The sequence below is a fragment of the Leptonychotes weddellii genome, chromosome 4, assembly GCF_054177405.1.
Source record: "Leptonychotes weddellii isolate Sample4059 chromosome 4, ASM5417740v2, whole genome shotgun sequence".
In the NCBI taxonomy this organism is placed as follows: Eukaryota; Metazoa; Chordata; class Mammalia; order Carnivora; family Phocidae; genus Leptonychotes; species Leptonychotes weddellii.
Window position 1 is genome coordinate 90817136 of NC_138372.1, and position 20881 is coordinate 90838016.

At 48.4% G+C, this 20881-nt stretch overlaps 1 protein-coding gene across 2 annotated transcripts; it reads left to right on the forward strand.

Moving 5' to 3' along the window:
* The first annotated feature begins 329 nt into the window (after positions 1-329).
* On the forward strand, positions 330-19222 carry TENT5C (terminal nucleotidyltransferase 5C). Of its 2 annotated transcripts, XM_031038356.2 has the most exons (3): positions 334-450; positions 2079-2201; positions 16226-19222. In XM_031038356.2, exon 3 carries the CDS (start codon positions 16251-16253, stop codon positions 17424-17426), a length of 1176 nt encoding a protein of 391 aa, XP_030894216.1. In that variant the 5' UTR covers positions 334-450; positions 2079-2201; positions 16226-16250; the 3' UTR covers positions 17427-19222. The 2 variants fall into 2 exon arrangements, with proteins under 2 accessions (XP_006742699.1, XP_030894216.1); XM_006742636.3 differs by lacking the exon at positions 2079-2201 and having other exon boundaries at positions 330-450.
* The last annotated feature ends 1659 nt before the right edge of the window (positions 19223-20881 follow it).

Here is a 20881-nt window from a genome sequence, read left to right on the forward strand (position 1 = left end):
AGAGCCTAGCGGAAAGGAAGAAGAGAGTCCCAACAACTCCAAAGTTAGGGGGGGTGCCAACCCAGCCCCTCTTTATTGCGCCTGCGCAGTGCTACCTCCTTTAGCCCCCCCGCCCCTTCCCGCCGCCGAAGGTTTACTCGTCTCTCGGCAACCATTCACCCGAGGAGCCAATCAGAGGGCACCTTTTGCCCTGCCCTCGCCGTCAGCGCCCAGGCGGAAGGATCTCGTGGGCTCTGGCCCCGCCCCACCCCGCCCCTCGCTCCCCTGGGAGGGAAGGCTTAGGGGCGGGGGCGGGGTGGGGGCGTGGTCAAGCCGTATAAGAACGGAGGGGGCGGCGGCAGGACCGCTCACTCGGTGCCGCTGCCTGGGGGCTGTAGTGACCGCGCCGCTCCTGCTGGGGGCTGCCCACGCCAAGGACCTGCCTCTGTCGTCTCCTCTTCCCCCGCCCAGGTGAGTCCCCAGTCCCCTCCCCTAAAGGTGCGAGGATGCCGCGGCCCCAGGGAGCCGCGCGCTCTGCCTTCGGGGGTCTGTCCCCGCCGAGCGGAGCTCAAGTCTTCTCAGAGCCCGGTGGGGAGCCAGAGGGGAGGTACGGACAGGTGCCGGGCCGCGGTGCTCCCTTCCCCTCCCGCTCCGGCGACGACACCCCCACACACATCCCCCAGCTCCTGAGGGCCAGGCGAGATGCCCCGAGAGGGAGGTACAACTTTCCAGAGACTTCGACCGGGGCTTGGCAAACTTCGGCGAGTTCCTGCTCGGCGCGTCCCGCGGGCTGTGGGCTGGCCGGCGCGGGCGGGGCGGCCGAAGAGCGTGCGATGGGGCCTTCGGCCCCTTCCCGGTCCGACGGCGCCCCCGCCGCCCCTTCTTTGCTTGCGCTCCCGCGGGCACGCACACCTCCGCAGGCCAGCCGAGCGCGAATTCGAATGCGGCGGTTTCGGGAGGCGCAGTTGGAGACGCAGCGGTCAGGGGCTCGTCTCAGGCCGGGGAGGGGAGGGGCGCTTCCCCGGCTCGGCGCCAAGCCCGGGTTTCGAGGTCAGGGCGGGGATCCCTAACTTTCGGTGGACTCACACTAGACTGTGGACACCGTGAGCAGCAAGTGGTCCAAGCGAGTGACTTCCGCGCGCTGCACTTCTCTTGGAAACTTCTCGGGAATACGGTGTCTGTGCCCTGCCTGGTTCCTCCCCCTTTAGGAATGAAACTCGCTTACCGTGTAGACCAAAAGCCTTGACAGTGAGTTGACTGGGCCAGCGGTGCCGCGGGTGGCTGCCCCAGATCGAAGAGAAGGGAGGGGAGGCGGAGGAGGGTGACGAACCTGACCAGTACAGGTTGGTAGCCTGTACCCCGAAACACAGAACGCAGATGGGAGAGAAAACAAAACTGCTCTACCTCAAAGTAAGGGAGGACTTCCGGAGAAAAGCTTGACGAGTTTCTCTGGAGAATTAGAGCTCACCCATCCCCGCTAGAACCGCCTGATAGATGAGGCTGGACCTCGCGGGAGGGATCAGCCCAGTGCCCTTCCCTCCTTTTTGTCTGGAGGAAAGGCTTCTGCAGGGCTAAGTCCTTGTCTTAGGTAGCTTTTAAACTTTTTTTTTTTTTTTTTTTTTAATGGAGTTATAACATGCAAGCCATGGAGTGCTTTCAAGTTCACTTATTACAGTCAGCGTTTATAAAGACTGTTGTAATCATCTGTATTGTGACAGTTGGTATTCAGGATATTTGGTAGGTGGGTCAGGAACCTGAACCGGGCCAGGAAATAAAGTAAAGATTATTAAATTCTTCTAAAGTAGACTCCTGGCTTGGCCCAGCTGCCCTCCAAGGGGCGGGGTGGGGCATGAGAGTGGCCATTGTTGGCTACACTAACCTTTCCTGGGGAGTAACTTGGCAAGGAAGCCCACAAGGAAGCAAGCCAGGCAGCCTGGGGCTGCCTGGGTGGTGGTGGTTTAGGAGCGCTTACCACGAATTGTGCTGTGTCTCAAATCCCCAAAGGTATTATTGAGGGAGTGAGACCCACACATGAGACCCTGCCGTTGAAGGGGGTGGGGTGGGGACTAGAGAATGCTGACTTTTCTCTTCGCTTTCAGGGAGGCGGTCTGCCTGGACCAGCAGGGGTTCTGTCCTTTGACATTCTCGTTTGTGAAGATGGAAAACTTAATATCTCTGGAGTCAAGCTTTTACTTGAGATAACTGAAACCTTGTGTCTTAAGGTATACCCATATCTTTAGAGTACATTTATTCTCAATAAGGAGTTTTTAGAAAGAAGGTTTTGGTATATTGTATATAATTGTTCAGGTAGCTGTAGGGCGAGTCTCGTAACACAATGTGAAAGCTAAAAAAAAAAAAATAGGCCCACTTTCTTTTTTTTCTCAGCCAGGAGGCCTCTAAATTGTTACCCAAAACAAAGGTCCCTCATTTCATGACAGTGTCTGTACCTAGAGCTCACCACAGCACTCTCTACGTGGAGTTTCTTCCACAATACCTCCCTTGTATCCAGAGATTAAGTTGGGGTACCTCTGAAGGTAAGGACGTGGATCTTGCCTATTTGTCAGAATGTGATTTAGCTGAGCACCAGCGGTTCTCCCTCCTTGGTTTGCTCACCTGTACTGTGAGTATAAGCAGCTCACGGAAATCCCATCCTGAGTTACAGAACCCCTCACCCCTGCATTTCCCAGTATGCCCCATGTAGCCTACAGCCCCCAGTGTTCAAGGCCAGGGCAAATTGTGCACATCTTGCACTACCCATCAAAGAACAGAGAAGTCCTCGTACTTCTGAAAATCCAAGGAACTGCCTAGCAATAAAGATAATGCAGAGTGGACTATAGTGCCCTTGTTCTCCCAGTGCCGGTAATCGGACACATTTGATACAAAGTTAGAAAATGACAGGGTTTTTTAAACTGCTCAAGTAAGTAGTACCTTGTCTTCATCTTTCATCTCTGATATATTGTGTGCCTGGGGCCAGTCACCAGAGAATGACAAGCCAAGAGCTCTGAATGGTAGACCTTTTTTGTATTCCCAAGAGAAGTTGTGGAAGCCCAAGCCTAGTTTCATGAGTTAAGTTAAACTTGGGTTGTCGTGTTTGGGTTTCTTGGTCTCAGGCCAGATCTCTGGGCTGTGTGCGTTACTCTGTGTGTGTGTGTGTGTGTGTGTGTGTGTTTAGGGGTTAAAGGGAAGTAATGCTGAATCTGAGCTGTTACTTGCGATAAAACATTACTCTGGTTAGATAAGGTTCGTTGCTTTTTTTGTGATGTCACTCAAGTACACAAAAGGCAATATAGAAAAATGTGTTGTGCCATCCTGGTGTTTTGACCGTGGCCTGGCAAGCTGGCATGAGCTATATTATGATGAAGCAGCCACCCCTGTGTCTAAAGAAATGCTCATGTTTAAACAAGCCAGTTGGGTACAGCGGTAGTTCTGATCTCTTGTGATGCTTCCCAGACTCATATCTGGAATTTAAGTGGTTTCAATGAAGCCTCTTTGCAAACCCAGCTATGTAGGAAAGAGCCTTATGAATTGTTTAGAATCGATAGATTTTGTACAGCTGGTCCCTCTAGGCTGCCCCAGAACTGTTTGCAGAGCTTCTTGGAACAACGGGGGAAAAAAGGAATATGAAGAAATAATTGCTGATGTTAAGTAACTCCATGGAGGAGATTTTTTTTTAGTCTCAGAGCCTTTTGGAGGCTTGGTCACTATAAACTGCATAAAGTGTTTATTTCTTGGGTAACGGTGATTGAGTCAGTAAGTAGTTAAGTCCTTCCCGGGCAGCAGTTGGTGCCAGGTGCTGAGGAGGCCAAGGCAGTGGTATGTAGAAAGGCCTTGTGGAAGCGCTCTGGATGCAGGAGGAGCCGGGACAGTGTCCTAATGCACAGGCACTCAGATTTTGCTCGTTTGTCTTAGCCACTGGCATGTGAGCCCCAGGAAGGCAGGGATCGGCGCTCCCTGCTGAATCCTCCCCGCACCCGGAGCAGGCCCTGGGGCACGGAAGGTGCTCCTGCGAATTAGATACAGTGATCTCTGGGGCATTAAACTGCCAGTTCTCTCAGCGAGGGAAGTCTCCTTTAGGTAGATTCATTTTGGTGGGCCAACGGGCCGGGAGCTCTTTGGGTGGGAAGCTCCCAGCCTAAAATGCCGGGTGGTTTCTGGGCCTTTTTCTAAATGGTGGCCTCCGTTTGGTAGGTTTGGAGCCGAGGGGCTGCGCCTGCTAATTGGCCAGCAGCTGAAGCTCCTTAAGCTGAGCTCCAGACCCGCTCTCTTCCAGTGTTTCCATCCTGCGCTTCCTGCCCATCCACCCCAACCCCAGCCTCACATGGCTCGCTCAGCCTTTCTCTCTCCAGTTCACTCGGCTGCTGGTTCTGCTGATCTTTTATCTTTTTCACTTTTTGTTTCCCACTGCCATCACTGACCTGGTTCAGGGGCCTGTAGACAGCAGCTCCATGAGAGCCGTATGGGGCTCTTCTCCTGCCTCTCTGGCCAATTCTGCATCCCATGCCCCCCCCCCGCCCCGAACGCCACCTGAAGAACTCCCAGGAACTGCCCATCTCTCCAGAAACCGAGCTCCTTTTCAGAACCTGTCCCCTTCTGACCTTCTGTTCATCCTCCACCTCCCTTGGACGAGTCTTCCTGATTGTCCTCCCTTGCCTCACAGAATTCATATTCAAATATTTGAACAAATCACTGTTCTTCTTTCCTCACCAAACTGTATTTTGACCCAGCTTTAGACCTTCCTGAGAGGCTCCTGAGGTCACCCCATCTGAGGGTCCCTGTATCTCATTACTCACCTCTTTACAGCTCTGCTGTGTACCTTGTTTTCTGTTTCTACTTCCAAATCTTCCGCTGGATGAACACACACAGTCCCATATGTCTCCATATTCACTCTCTGTGGGCCCATTTTGAGAACAAAATTATCCACGAATCTGGAACTGCGTCCGCTCCCTCACATTACCATGTGCTTCTGTCCTCTGGGCTAGCCCTTACACGGGGGTGGGGGAAAGGGTCATCCTCCACCTTGCCCGACTGTCTACATCCTACCCCCAAGCACACCCCGTTTATCCCTGACTTGTGCTTGTGGCTGAGGAGGCGGGCCTTGCAGCTGACTGACCCTGCGTGCTCTCGGCCCGTCGGGGCACTCACGTGGAGGAAGCGGCCGGGCGCTGCGGTAGGAAGAGTGCAGATCCAGGAGGCGAGGTGAAGTGGACACGAAGTGAGCATGGACCCCGTGTCCAGGCCCTGGTTGGGCTTGCTCAGCTGGGAGCTAGCACTGCTACTGTCCTGAGTGTCTGGGCCTCCCGTGCTCTCTGCTTCCCTCCTCCCTGCCTCTGAGGCCTGTCTTGGGTTGTGAGGATGGGCCTCGACCTCTTCAGGCTTCAGTTTCCTCGTTGTGGTAAGGCCAGTTGACCGGTGCTGTCCAGGGGAAATAGGAGAGCCCCAGTTAAGTTTCTAGCAGTCATCACATAGAAGAGTAAAAATAAACAGGTGAAACGAATTTTAATGATTTTATTTAACTCATCATAGCAAATGTTAACATCTCTAGGTAATCAATATAAAAAATATTAAGGAGATACTTTCCTTTTTTTTTTTTTTCCTCCTACTGAGTTCTTGAAATCTGGGGTGTATTTTATGTTCACAGCACATCTTAGTGGTCTCAGTGTGGACTTGCCCCGTGTCGAGTGCTCAAGGGCCACACGAGGCTTGTGGATACAGTGTTGAGCAGCACGGGTCCAGACCAACTGCCCAGTGGCTCATTCTCCAGTTTTGATTCTATATGAGTTAACAGCAGCAAGTTATGGAAGGAGAGGGCAGAGGTCTCTGTCCCTTGCTTACTGACGGGTCATTAGCTCCTAGAACAGCGATCGGAACATAGTAGGCACTCAGATACCGGAAAGAATGAAAGGAAATTCAGTCATCGTAGCCCACTTACTGATAAACATTCCCACTGTGAGTCTTGCCTGCCACTAAAACACAGGATATTTGATTCCTCGTCTGGTGCTCATTCTTTCATTTTTCTGTAGTTTCTTAGAGCATAATCACCAGGTAATAGAATTTCAAAGAATTGCAGATGAAATCTTCTGACTGACACTGGCAGGGGACCAGGGCTCAAACAATTTATCAGCAATTAAAATATATCAACAACTGACATTTGAAATTGCAAGAGGAAATAACTTTCAAGCAACAGGTGTCTGTGAGCTGCCAAATGACAGCAACACATGACTTGGTATATGCTAATTTAATGATAATCATTCCTAGTGGGCCATATCCGTGGCCCGCCCAGCTCCACACATGTTGAAACATCAAACACAGGGTGACTTGGCTTCTCCAGTGGAGCTGGTACAGATATAGGGTACCCCATGGTCTTGCTCCTTCACTTCAGTGCATCCCCCCACCCCCCAGTGCTTCCCAGCTACCCAAATTGCCATTCTTCACAGCATTTATAATGTCAAAGGGGCCACCGAGCCTGGTGATGTGTCACTCAGGCTGAGGCCGTGCTCAGACCTGGAGGTCGGGTGCCTGCTACAGGGATGCAAACCTAAAACCTGGATGGAATGTGCATAATTAGCATCCTCCCAGAAATGGAGTCCAGCTCACACTTAGACATATGTGAATGGGGTGTGTGTGTGTGTGTCTAAAGTATGATAAGTGCCGCACTTGAGCTTGGCCCTTTCCTGATAACACCCAGGGATGCTGCTAGGGACGGGACAGCAAACCGAGGCCCTCCTTCCGGACACCTGACAACTGCTCCAAGTTCTAAGCTGGAGGGTTAGGTGGTGTGCGATCCTTGATAGACCCTGGGGGCTGGCAGCCCTTAGACCCCGTGGACTGTACGGAAACTTGGCCATCCTTATGGTAAACAGCCTCCTAGGAATCGTTCAGTTTTTCTCAGTCTAGTCAGTCTTTAAAACAGTGGGGGCCGGCTCTGGCGATCTCTTTAAATGAGTCAGACCAGTAACATCTCTGATTTAGACAGAGGCATTTCGTAGGAGGAAGTGGGGCGCCAAGTTGCAACAGGGATTATTTCCAGTTCAAGTGGTGTATGTAGCACTTAATATCGCTGACACCCCGGAAAAATCAAGACTTCTGTGCTTAGCTTCCATCTAAAGATGTCCATGTCCTGACCTTGTTAACGTTTACATTTGTGACAATTTCTGGGTATTCCTCTAAGCGTGTGCACCTTTGCGGTGTCCCTGTTACAGTATCTGGGCCCGTGTTTTGATTCTGTTTTGTGCTGTTTTGCAGCCACAGCATGAGCTCTTCCAGTGTTATCTCTCCAGCCACACTTGCTCAAGCATCCTATTTTGAAAGACGAGAAAGTGCTTTCTGTTTGGAGTCCTCTTAGGGCGGGTGTCTGTGGACAGAGCCCAATCTCTGATAACCATTCAGACCATCTGTGGGCATCCGTGGGAAGGCAGAACTTGGGAGGGCCCCTCGAACTCGAAGCGTGGTGCTGAGCCAGGCGGCCCTGGCTTCTGGTGACCTGCTTCTGCTTCAGTCCGGGACACCCCTTTCCTTCTGCTGAGGCAGCACGCCGGCTGCCATGGGAATCGCACCAAGTTTGGGGGCTGTGGCGCACATGGGTGTTCAGTGGCTAGGACCTCCTGATAACCCTGGGAAAATAGATTGGGACCTCTGGCTGAACATGACCAAGCGGAGAGTGGGAACAGGCCAGCTGTGGGATCTGTTGCGTCACTGACTTAGAACTGTCTTCTCTGGGCAGAGTTCTGCGCCATGGCTCTGTTGTTTCTTTGAACGGAGGCAGAGTGTGTTTGCGAGTGTTCTAGAAAAAGCTAATACACAGTATATTTTACTGTCCTTTTCATAAACAAGACATTATTTTACGTGGTTCGATTGCTTTGGGCTGTCTGCTAACGTAAACTCTTATTCTGTGGACATTCACGTGAAATAAAAAAGCATGTCTCAGTTATCTCTACCATTTCCATGTGTTTGGGGGCAGAGGAGTCTCCAGAATGAGGCCTCCCCCCTGGGCTTCCTCAGGCTGCGCCCTGGTCCTCCATAACTCCTGGCCTTCACCACACAGTCGAGGATGAGAGAGGATTTCTCTCCAGAAGGCTGCATCTACTTTGAGCCGGTTTTTCTCCTTGCTGCCCGCTGGTCTGGTGCCGCGTTTACCAAGTCCACGGTCATCCAGAGTGCCCGGCTTGTTTCTCGAGGGTGTAGGCATCTCAAGGGCCAGACTCTGTGCAGTTGGGGAGGTGGCAGGTGTGATGTGTGCATTCATCAGTCTGTGCCAGGCTCTTCTGTGTTCAGTGCCATCCCAGCTCCCCTCCCTCCCCAAGCTCGCCCGAGGGGTGCCCATCACTGCTTGCGAACTTACCTACCTTCTGTCTGCAGCTCCGGTTGGGTTATCAGTTTCTGGGATCTAGAAAGTTGCCCTCTTGTCTGCAGAGTGTCCTGTTCTGTTGCTTTATCAGCAGATCAACACTGCCAGTCTTCCAGCCAGCAGAGCGCATCCCCGCAACTGTCCCCGCGCTCTCTGAGAACCACTGCCTGGCAGCCTGGCTGACATCCGGCAGCTCCCTCAAAGGGAGCAACCTGGGCCTTCACCTCACAGCCACTGCTCCTTTAAAACAAACCTGAGCATAATGATTAGCATTTCTGTACATAATTACCTTCCATTCTGGTGGATCCAGCCAGATCCAGCCATGGATCCCCGAATCCATGATGATCTGCAGGGAGAGGGTCTCTGTACTGACAGCTGCGAGGGACTTGCGCTCCGAATGCTTCTGCCTTGCCTCCGGCACCTGCCATCTGGCCCACCTCACCCGGGGCCCTTAGCTCATCTAGCCACCTTCCTTCCCGCTGTCCTATAAAAACCCTTCATACCTTTCACCTCTTCCCTCCACTTACTGCTGTCTACTTTTTACAACTACCTGAGCAGCTAGCTTATCTTCCAAGCCCTACCCGCACCCCAACACATGCACCCAAGCTATCTACCTCCTAGGAAGCCCCTCAGTCCCATTTGTGCCAATTTCCTGGCAGGGCATCCTTGGACAGTTAACACTTTGTATGACCTCTTTGTTCCCCGGTCCCCTTTCCTGTAAAGCAGGGATAATGGTAGCACTGGTGTACACATCAGAGGGGTTGATCTGGATAAAGCTGGATCAGATAGAATTTGGTGATTCATGTTAGGGCACCTGGCTGGACAACTGGTCACATTTGGTCTCTCCCCCGATGAAGAGGGCCTGGAGGGCTCTGCACCTGCTAGTACCTGCTGGAGCTTCTAAGGAGGTAGTCAGTGGTTTCTGAGTGGATAGTGTTGGTAAGATGTTTAGATTATGACACCGCTGATGTGCGTCCCCATTGAGAAATAGGATTTCCCACACCATGGGCAGTGAATTGCCTTCTCTGGTGCTTCTCTGAGGGGTACCTCTAAAGACACCTTGGCGTCCTCGAAGATGAGCACTGACTCATGTCCTTTGCTCAACTGGAATCTGCTCTAAAGCAGGTGATAAAGGGTGATTGGTTCAAGCTCTGTTGTTTTCAGTGTATGTGGTGGAGATAAAGTGTCACAGTTAGAGGGGTAACTTTTTCCTTTTCTGGTTAAGACCAATACAATCTCAGTTATAGAAGAGATCACCGTGGTCGCAGCACTGTGGTAGGGCACTGTGCACCTGTGGACTTGTAGCAGGAGTCTATACCCTCGCCCTGCCTCCCACCCAGCCAGTGGCGGAGTGAGCTTGGTGGGGACCGTTGCCAGTTCCAAGGGTTTGAATGTTCGCTCTAGAGTTGAGGATCTGGGGTCAGTTCACGTAATCTTTTCTGATCTTTATTCCTTAATTTGTGCAAAAGGGACAGTTGTAGCTTCCTCGGAGTGCTTGTGAGGATTAAATGGGAATTGATGGGAAGGGGCTTATGCTAAGTACCCTTTCTTTTGCACACATGTTTGTACCTTCATTTTACAGGGAATGTGGTTCTCATTCACTCGGGTTGCTGAAAGAATTGGTGGGATAGAAGAGTATGGTGTGTATGCCACCCTCTTTCACTTCTGCTTAAACTCTCTAGGTTTTTATATGCAATGAGTAGTTTCTTTTTCCTGAAAGTACCCACTGTGGTATACTGGAGGGGGAAGAGTTTGTGTGGAAGATGCCTGCCTCACGTGCATGGGTCCCCTCTCAGCCCGGAGCTGGGGACAGCAAATGTCTTTGCATACACACCTCCTGTAGTCTGTCACCAGGCTTGGTCCATGGCCCATGGCTGTGTCTCTTACCTCAAGCCTGGAAAGTGTTGCTAGGAAGGTCCAGGTTTTTGAGGTAATATCCAGTAACCATAAAAGGAAATGTTGTCATCAAAGGAATGTTGAAATGTGTTTGAGTTTCTTTTGTATTCTTAAACCCCAGCAGGGTCAGAGGAAGATGGTGTTGCTCAGTTGTCTCTGGAGGGGCTGGAGGGCTGCCATAGCTGAGAGCCTCTGTTCACACCTCAGCATTTCCATGAAACCTTTGGGACAGTAGCTTCTAGAGCTTTCACGTGAAATATCGCAGACTCAGACTTACATATACACTGTCCTTAACTTCACAGATGGACATTTCCACATATACTGAGAACCCTGTGGACAGTGTCTATGGCTAATACCCGGCATAAATAGGAATCAGTGTTGATTTGACCTAAGCCCTTGACCTTAAGACCCAGAAGTGTTACGTAGGCTCTTCACGCTCATCTCCAGCTTGTCTGTCTGCCTGTCCTGCTGGCCCACCTTGAGTCCCCTCACATTTTCATAGTCTCTGTCACTCTTATTTCTGGGCTCTTCGTAAGCTAGGAAGCAGGACTAGAAATGGCTTTCTCTGTCTCTTTTTTTTTTTTTCTATTTTTTTTTCAATTAGGGCTTAATCATAAGTTTTCAGATCAACCTGCCTTTGAGGGCCTCTGGCACAGGCCACAGGAAACAAAGGTAAGTTAGACATGAACTTGTCCTTAGGAGCTTGGTTTGTTCTTCTTTGGGCTTGGTCAGTCTTTTCCTCTCACTTTTTGCTCCTGTTCCTGCAAACCTGTCTTCCAGTGTGTGCATTCTACCCTCCTGCTGCAGCCAGATGGTAGAAGAAAAGGGAATTCAGGGGCACCTGAGGTGGTTAGTCGTCATGAGTCCAACTTTGTAGGAGATTAAGTACTTTGAACTGAGTAGGCAGTTGGTCATCCTCACTTATAAAATGGTGCCTGAATTACCAAATCATTGAGAAATCCTGGTTCCCACCTTGCCCAGCTTCTACTGTGCAAAATACAATGACTCTGCTTCTCAGTGAATCTTCCTTCTCAGTAAAAGGAAAATCAAACCCTAGTTTGAATTTACCAGGCATCAAATTAATTTTGTTTTCTAGTCATCATTTTGTTAATTCTGCTAACTAGAGTTTGCCTTTAACCTGGCCCTTTCATGAGTTGAGAATGTGTTTCACATGATTCTTTTATATGCAGATTATATCAATGTTGATCTCAAGCGGTTAATTAAAACTCAAACTGTTACACTAAGCTCTGGTGTGTTATCTAAGCCCTCAGGGCCTATGACTTGGATTTATTCTAGTAATACCAGTGTTTGTTGGGGTCCCTAAAAAAATATACTTTTGATATCAGAAATTGTTTGGGCGAGAGAAAACAAAGAATGCCTTTGTAATCGTCATCCGTAACTTATTTTGGGCTCCTTCTAATGGGCTAAGCACTGAATATGAACCCCGCCTAAATTTGAGCCTTCAGTAGCTTGAGCTCTTCCGTATCTAAGTCATGATAAACTGGAAGAATTAAGAACTACACCATGGATTTGTCATTTGTCATGTTCCACACCATGTTTTTATATAAACTACTTTTTTCTAAAAGTTAACTCCACTGTTCACATGTATGTCAGAAGAAGTTAGCACGCAAGATGCCAAACACAGACATCTTAGATTCCTGGTAAATGTTGACTGCATTTATTAAGGTTCTTGCAACTGTAACTGATAATGTAACTCATTTACGCATACAAATGTACAGTAGGCAGTCCTGAGGGTCACTATCATATGTCTGAAATGAGAAATAGCAATTCTTATAAAACTACAAAAAAACCACTTCGGGATAACAAACATAGAAAGGGTCTAGATGAGATGGCTTATCCATTATTTTGAAAGTCTGGAGGATTTTTGACAAACAATGGACATCTTCTATTAAACAGTGGAGAAGTAGAAACTCGACTAAAAGCTATTCTAGGGGAAAAACAGTCCCTCCTCCCCTGCCTACCTCCTAGAGATGCACATTTAAGGCTTGGAGGGGAAGCTTCTATGTGTTATTTGATTTGGGGACAAAGAGATGATGGGGAGTGATAGGAAAGGCATTGAAAGAACTAAATAAGGTAGCAGATGAGTTAGAAGGCTCACGGGGGAAAGATTTTCAGATATGGCTCATAAGATTTTAACTATTTTCAGTTAATACATGTGTAGGTTCTCAATTCAAAAAGGATAAAATAAGTTTCCTTTGTCCCATCTCCCAATCTAGAAGGGGATATTTGGTATAGGCCGAAGTACTTGTGTTTCCTCCCAGAGATCTGTATAAATGTACAAGCGTGGGCTTGTGCTTTTACACACGCACGGTTGGTTTTCTGTGAATAAACCTTGACTAGCATTTCACATTCTCAGAGATAGAAAGCTGCCTCCCTTCTTTGGGACAGCTGCGTGCAATTGTATACTGTTGGACACATGCATTAAGTCATTTCACCTTCTGTTGATGACTCTGGAGCTTTACAGAGAATTCTCCAGTGAATATCCTTGTGCATACTGGCCAGTATACCCACAGGATAAAATCGAAAGTAGAAAAGTAGACTTCCTAAAAGTAGAATTGATTTATAAAGAGTACATTCACTTAAAATTGAGAGTCCCACGCTGTTCTTCAGAGAGAACCCATGGGCAGTGTGCTAACGGGTGTCTGCTTCTTGATCTCTGCCGATCTGATAGGTAAGAATGATACGGTGAAATTTTACTTACCTTAAGGTAAGGTTGAATGTGTTCTGCATCTGAGCCACTGTTCAGGTATTATTTTGTCCCTTCTTCTGTTGGGGTGCTCGTCTTTCTCATTTGTAGGAGCTCATTCTTCATTAATAAAATAAGTAACTTTGCCTCACGTTGCAAATATTTTCCTAGTGTTTTCTTCTGCCTTCTTTGTGGTGTTTTTACCATGTAGATATTTTTATTTTTCTGTATCAAATGTTTGACTTTTAGGTTTTATGTGATTTAGAAAGGACGGCCTGCTGTACATTTGTATGCGTAAATTCCATGTTTCCCCAGGACTCTCAGGGTCTTTAATTCATCCATCTAGATCTTAGTTTGGCACAAGACAAGGAGTCACCTTATTTATTTTTTAAATGTAGATAACTTATCTACATGTCTGAACTTTTTGTCTCTATTATTTTGAAATGCCTCCTTCATTATATGTGAAATCCCCCATGTATTAGATTTTATTTCTAGGTTTTAAAAATTCTGTTCCAACAGTCTGTCTTTTTGTACCAATACCACACTGTTTCGATTATTGTGGCTTCAAAATACCTCTTATGGGGCTAATATGTACATCATCCTTGTTTCTCATAACTCTCCTGGCCATTCTTGCCCCTCCTCCCATATGAACCTTACAGATTTTTAATCTAAAACAGATTCTAACTTTGAACCTCCTGCAAGTTTAGAGATTTAAAAATCTATGAAAGGTCTCGTGCTTATGTCTTCCCCTTCTCTCCCCACTCCCTCCCTGGAGAAGGAATGGTAGCTTTCATCACGTTCCCACTGGTGTTAGATGTTCCTTCTCTAAGAACTACTGTTCTAAAGGTGGGAGTAGTTCTGACTTTAATTTTAGAAACTTTTTTTTTTTCTTCTCACAAGTCTTTTGAAAAAAAAGGCACGAGTCAAAAGTCATTCCTATAGTTATTTTCTTCTACAACATTATTGAGGTTCTTCTTTGAGATACTCTTAAAATTAATTGTTCATTCTCTTCCCAGTATTGATTCACTTGCTGCTCCTCTGTCGCTGTGACTTCTCATACCTGTATCATAAACATGAGACTTGGAAGCATAATAGCAGGTGATACATAGGGAGAGAAGGTTGTGTTTTTATAGGGAGATCAACATACCTGATGGAAATCTGTGTCACCAAATCATAGATAGTTTAGCAGTGTCTCAAAACAAAGCTAGCGCCAGACCGCTTTGTAGTCATTTGGACTTAATTGTGCAGTGCCCTATGTAATAGGCACAGTGTACTGTATGCTGATCATAAAAGGGCCACAGAGAACCAAATGTACATAGAGCACATTAAAACGATGTCCCAAGTCTGACATGAAGCCAAATGCTAGCCACAGTGAGCATGAAGTATTTCGCCACAAATTTTGCTTGTTATCCTTAACCTAGGCCTGCTTTGGTAGAATGATCTAGAGAGCCTAGAGCTTTTTAACACTGTCCAAACAGGTTTGAAGGGAAACTTATCTGCCTCTTGGCAAGTATTCTTCCGTAGCAAGCACAGAAGCAGCCCGGAGAAGCCCCAGATTGGTCTTCCTAGAGCCTGCTGGGATCATGTGACCACCCTTCCTGTTGCTGGCCAAGCACATTCAACCCCTTAATCTACAGACCAAAGGGAGCCTGTGCTCTGGCTTGAGAGGTGTCTGATAGCCAGACTCGACAATTCGCTAGGTCTTGGCTGCACATTGCCTTCTGGCCCTAAATCCCAGCCCAGAGCTCATGTTGCCTTTCTGTCCCTGTGAGTGAACTAACTCTTCTGTGGCCTTCTTGTTCACTCCAATCCAGGGAACACGCCTTTCTTCTACCTTTATATTCCATCTTCTTTCTACCACACACTGCCTTTTATTGCTATGTGTGTTCTCACCCACCTTCTTAATGGCCAGCTCCTGGAAAGCTTGTCTCGGGGTGTCCAGTGGTGCCCCCCACACTGAGTGACAACCATCACCATCCCTCTGAGCGATTATGTCAGGCGAGGATCCCTGGCACCAGTGCAAGCCTAAGACCCAAGCTGGAACCTCAGGACAGTGATGGTGGATGTGCATTCAAAAGCAGCGGTTTCCAAACAATGAAACTGCAGAAGTTGGGATGGGTTTTGTGTGTGCCTAGCAAGTCAGGAAGGCGAAGGGGCCAGGGAAACTCTGTGCTCGCCCCAAAGGGTGAGGATAGCACCTTGACATTTTGTTTCTGCTCTTACGTCTGTCTAGCTAATGTTTGACCCACGTGGATCCACAAGCACCTTGACTTTCTAATACAGCAGTATTTGTTTTTACACATTAGGATTTCCAGGGATCTGTTGTATTTTATTTTCTGAAACGTAAGACTTGGTTGAAGATTACTTTGGTGTAACTATGGTTCTAGCAAGTGAAGCGTGAGATGGAATGTTTTGCTCCTCATACTGAGAGCTCACTTGATTCTCAGGTAGCCTGAAGGTGCTAGATTTCAAAATACAGTGAAAAGATCACACTGCCCCGAGGAAGTTTCCCACGTGCCGCGGAGGGCCCTCCTTGCTGACAGAGCTGATCCACCGCAGGGCTGACCCGAACCTTTGTTGCCAGGAATGTTGTCATCCAGACGGTTCCCTGGCGTCCTACTCTGGATAACGGAGGTGCTGGTTACAGGGCAGACCACTCCCCTGAGTGAAAAGGACGTGGGGTTCTTGCTAACAAGATAATCCGTGTACCTGGTTCTAGCAGGACTGATCTGACTTCCTGTCCTCGGTGTGGTTGCGACCCAGAGTTGAATCTTCATCTCCTCATGGAGTGAAGGAAGTCTTTTCCTGGGGTGGGGGTGGGGGTCTTGTGTTCAGGGTGTGGGGGTGGTAGCTTAGCTATCAGCCAGTTCAAGATGTAGGTAGGCATGCAAAGGCAGGAGAGGTAATTCTATGAAGAACAAGGAAAATTAGCCTAACCTATAGGCCTTCGATTGAGGAACGTGTTTGGGTGACTTTGTTTAAGAAGTTTGTCTACTTCCCTTCACACAGACCACCCTCTTGCAGACAAAACAAGTGAAACAAAGAAACCAGCCCCACATAAAACAAAATCACGAAGCAGAGGGTAGGTTTCTGTGTATGTTGTCCTTACTCCGTGCACATACCCTCCCACACACATCCGTGACCTGTAACCCTCACAGCAGCACCCAGTAGTAGGCACCCGTTGTCGCTGTTGTGCGGGAAAACATTCAGAGATCGTTGAGCATCTGCTCTGAGTCCCTCGGGCTGCTTGGCCACGTAGAAGCGAATCCTAACTCTGTTTCTCGCCCCCTCACTTTCAGTTTCCCCGCAAGAACACTCCCCAAGATGGCAGAGGAGAACAGCACTACCAGGGACTGCGTGTCCTTCAGCGTGCTCAACTGGGATCAGGTTAGCCGGCTGCATGAGGTCCTGACCGAGGTCGTACCCATCCACGGACGAGGCAACTTTCCAACCTTGGAGATAACCCTGAAGGACATCGTCCAGACTGTGCGCGGCCGGCTGGAGGAGGCAGGCATCAAAGTGCAGGACGTCCGGCTGAACGGCTCCGCAGCGGGCCACGTCTTGGTCAAAGACAATGGCCTGGGTTGCAAAGACCTGGACCTGATCTTTCACGTGGCTCTTCCCACGGAGGCAGAATTTCAGCTGGTCAGAGATGTGGTGCTGTGCTCCCTTCTGAACTTCCTGCCGGAAGGCGTGAACAAGCTCAAGATCAGCCCGGTCACCCTGAAGGAGGCGTACGTCCAGAAGCTGGTGAAGGTCTGCACGGACACTGACCGCTGGAGCCTGATTTCCCTCTCCAACAAGAACGGGAGGAACGTGGAGCTGAAATTCGTCGACTCCATCCGTCGCCAGTTTGAGTTTAGCGTGGACTCTTTTCAGATCATCCTGGACTCTCTGCTCTTCTTCTACGACTGCTCCAGCAGCCCCATCTCTGAGCATGTCCACCCCACGGTGATCGGGGAGAGCGTGTATGGGGACTTTGAGGAAGCCTTCGACCACCTGCAGAACAGACTGATCGCCACCAAGAACCCCGAAGAGATCAGGGGTGGGGGACTGCTCAAGTACAGCAACCTCCTCGTGCGGGACTTCCGGCCCACAGACCAGGAAGAAATCAAAACTCTGGAGCGTTACATGTGTTCCAGGTTTTTCATCGACTTCCCGGACATCCTCGAACAGCAAAGGAAGCTGGAGACCTACCTTCAAAACCACTTTGCCGAAGAAGAGAGGAGCAAGTACGACTACCTCATGATCCTTCGCAGGGTAGTGAACGAGAGCACCGTGTGCCTCATGGGGCACGAGCGGAGGCAGACCCTGAACCTCATCTCCCTCCTGGCCTTGCGCGTGCTGGCAGAGCAGAACATCATCCCCAACGCCACCAATGTCACCTGTTACTACCAACCAGCTCCTTACGTCAGTGATGGCAACTTCAACAACTACTATGTTGCCCATCCTCCCGTCACCTACAGCCAGCCGTACCCTACCTGGCTGCCCTGTAACTAACCTTGAGACCTGAGGGCTTCCGCAGTGGGAACCCCCATAGGGCAAGGGCTCTCAGGTAGGGGAGCCTCCTTCTAGATGTAGGTGTTTGGCTTTTAAAGGGGAACTCAGCTCTGATTCTGCTCTTTTTTTCTTTGTGCACCCATTGGAATGGGTCTACAGTGTATCATGAGCCAACCCGAAAGGGACCCATTATTCCAGTGCCACTTTGGAAAATGCTATAGGAAATACGACCTATCCACATCTTTCCAAGACAGACACTAACATGCCATGTCCCAAACAACCGCACGGGGAGATTGGAGCTTCGTGCGCTAATGGAATCTGGGAGAATGCTTGGGCAGTGTCTCTTCTCACCCAAGCCTAGCGTAGGCTCTGTTGGCCTTCACAACGGATTCTCAGCTGTTCTATGAAAGTTGTGGTTATAGTCTATTTTCTTGTACCAGTTTTAGCCAGGCAGAAAATGGTGGACATGAGAGTGGTCTCGTGACTTCATTTTTGTTCAAGGGACTGAATTGCTTACGTTTATTCCCTGTTAGCAGAGCTGAGGATTTCTTTCATGAATAAACCAAAGCTGGTAGCTGGAGCATTGAGATCTGGTTGACAGTGGTTTATGGTTTAGATGCTGTGCTCTCACAAGGAATTGTGAGATATTGCTGAGGAAAAAAAAAAAAAGACCTTTGCTTGAAATGTAACTTGAAAACAAAATAAAATGTGGAACATAATGTTAAAGCAGAATTGTGGTGGCGGCGGTGGGGTGGGGGAGAGGGTGATTGTAAATAGGAAACGTGAATGTTCAGTTGTTTTTTTTCTTTAAGGAATTCTTATTGAATGACACTTTGTTTTTTTCCCTCCCTCAGCAGCTCATCACTTTAGTTTTGCTCTTCCTAAGACTAAGGATTGTGCTGAGTCTAGAGCCCTTATAGTAACTGATGTGAGAGGGTCTTCCCATGTTTTAATTGGAAACCCGTTTTGGTCACATTCCAAGGATAACAAGCTGTTTTTCTGGAATACCTTCGCTGATTATTTTTTGTTTGTTTTTGTTCTTTCTTCAAAAAATAGTGATTTCCTTCTCCAGGCTTTTTTTGGGCAGCACATGAATTCGGGATTTTCAGTAGAAAGGAATGACCTGCTGCTGTGGGCAGAGTCCTCTGGCTTACGATTGCTCTAGAATCGATCCCTCTGCCCCTGCGCTGTGTGCGAGGTAGAGACTTAGCGCTCATTCGGGCTTGGTGTGCCGCATGGGAGCTGCCAGGGCTCCTTGCAATGATTAATTCTGGTGGATTCAGGGAAGAATGGAGTAAATGGAGAATGGCCTTCCTTATTCTGGTAGATTTGACCATACTTGTTTTTATTGTGCACTTTAGAAGAAAAACAGCGTTAATCTCCAGTCTAAAGCAAGCTCGGTAAATGGGAGAGTTCTAGGCTACTGCTTTCCCAGTCGATTTAGGTAAGGAATTTTGTGTTTTGAAAACTTTTGTGGGATCTCTTAGAAAGCATCACTCTAGGGTATTGAGGGCAAAGGAACTCAGTATCGCCAACCAGCTTGGTCTGTAAAGTGATTTCATCAAATCCACGCTCCTGATTTTTTTCTTTCTCCTGTGGCCATAAAAAAATCCCAAGCCCTGAGTGATTGCTTTCCTTTCTCCTTGCTTTAAACAATGAAGATACCTTAATGCAGAAAGGCTTAGCAGAAAATGCATGGTTTTCCTTTTTCTGAAGATGGTATTTTCAGGGTTTTTGGGGGGAATGTGATGTCTTGGTCCTTTTAAAAGCAGATTGGGTGTGACTGAACCCCTGGGCTCAGCTGGTATCCGTGTTGTGTTACACTAGGTGAATAGAGTCCACTTCTGTGTGTAAGTAACCAGCTCTGCTTTGCCTGTGAACCATAGTTACATTTGAATGCACTAGCTTTGAGTCTAGGCTGGTTTTATATTGACGGGGGGCCCAGCATGCTTCAGGGTTAAAAGCGGGGGGATGAATAGTGAATCCCAACTTTAAAAACTACGTGCTCATCCATGACATTAAAAGGCTGCCATTATGGTCTAATGGCAACATCTTTGCGCAGAAATGACAGATCTGATTAACCAAAACTTTGAGATGTGATGAAGCCACCAACATAAGCACTTGCTAACAGAAGTCAGTCAGTATTGCTCCTACTAGAAGGCTTGAGGATCAGGGTGATGAGGCTCCAGACGAAGATAGAATCAGAACCACATCAAGTAATTAAATTTCCACTTTGCCCTTGGAGTTCTTTCTGCTTATCTATATATATATATATTTTTTTTCCTAACTGGTACTAGTCCTCTTCTGAGGATGAAGGGAAGCCCAGAAGTTGTTAGAAATTCCCAGTCTCCCCTCTGCCCGCCCCCGCACCCCCTTAGTTCTTTACCACCATTGCACAATGACCATCTTAGTGCAATCCGTTCACTTGAAGTTCTCAGTCAGCCCCACCATTTTGGAGTTTGAAAGTAGACACGTGTTCTAGAACCTCCATCAGGGTAAAAGGCTGCACTGACCAAAGCTGCGCTTTTAAAACCTCACCCTGGTCCAGTGGTGTTTCTACCTGCTCTACAAGGCCTTTGCCGGCCTCAGAATAGATCAGGTAACCTTGAATTTCGGGTGTTTGGAAATTCCAGCTGAAACCTGCCTTTCATGCTGCTCACACAAGCACCAGATCCCCTGAACTGGTACCGAGACCTGTGGTTCCTCTCTTGTGTGTGTTGAGTAACATGAAACTTGCCAGTGGTCAAGGGCACTAAAGTTCAAGTACAAATTCTAATATAAATCTAAGTCTCACTTGCTTCAGGACTCTGAAGTTCTCTGATGCTCTCTGCAAGTATGCAGCTTGTTTTCCTGGCCTGCTTCTTGGAATCCATTTGAGCAGCAGTGAGATTAAAACAGTACCGTTTCCCCTTGTGTTGGCAGAAAGGCACAGCCTGAATTCCTGGCCTTGAGCTTCAGTCTCACCCTTAAGTTTTACTTTGGCAGTAAGACACGATTCCTCACTCAACTTCAACTCTGAAACTAAGCTCTCTATCACGGACAATTTCCAATCAGGGTTCCTGCTAAGTGCATGTGGGCTAGGGTGCGGCCCACACCTGGCAGCCAGGGTGAATCGGGTACGAAAGGTGCTGGGGCCCTGCTGTGTGCTAACATGTGGTTTGGTGGTCAAGTCTCCCTCCCCCCGCCCCCCCGCCAGTCTGAGTACCTCAAAAAGGGTACTCCAGTAGGGCGCTCCACTTACTATATTGGTCAATTAATTTGCCAGTTAGCCAGGCACATATATTTCATGGTCTCCACTATTTCATCATTCGGTTGAAAAGCAGACGCACCTCAACACACCTGGGGATTTGAGTCACTTTGAGCTGTGTGTAAACCCATGTTTTGTGGTGACCTATTAATAATCAGATCTCTAATGCCCTGAATCTGCTCGTCCTTCCACCTCCCTGCGAGTGCTA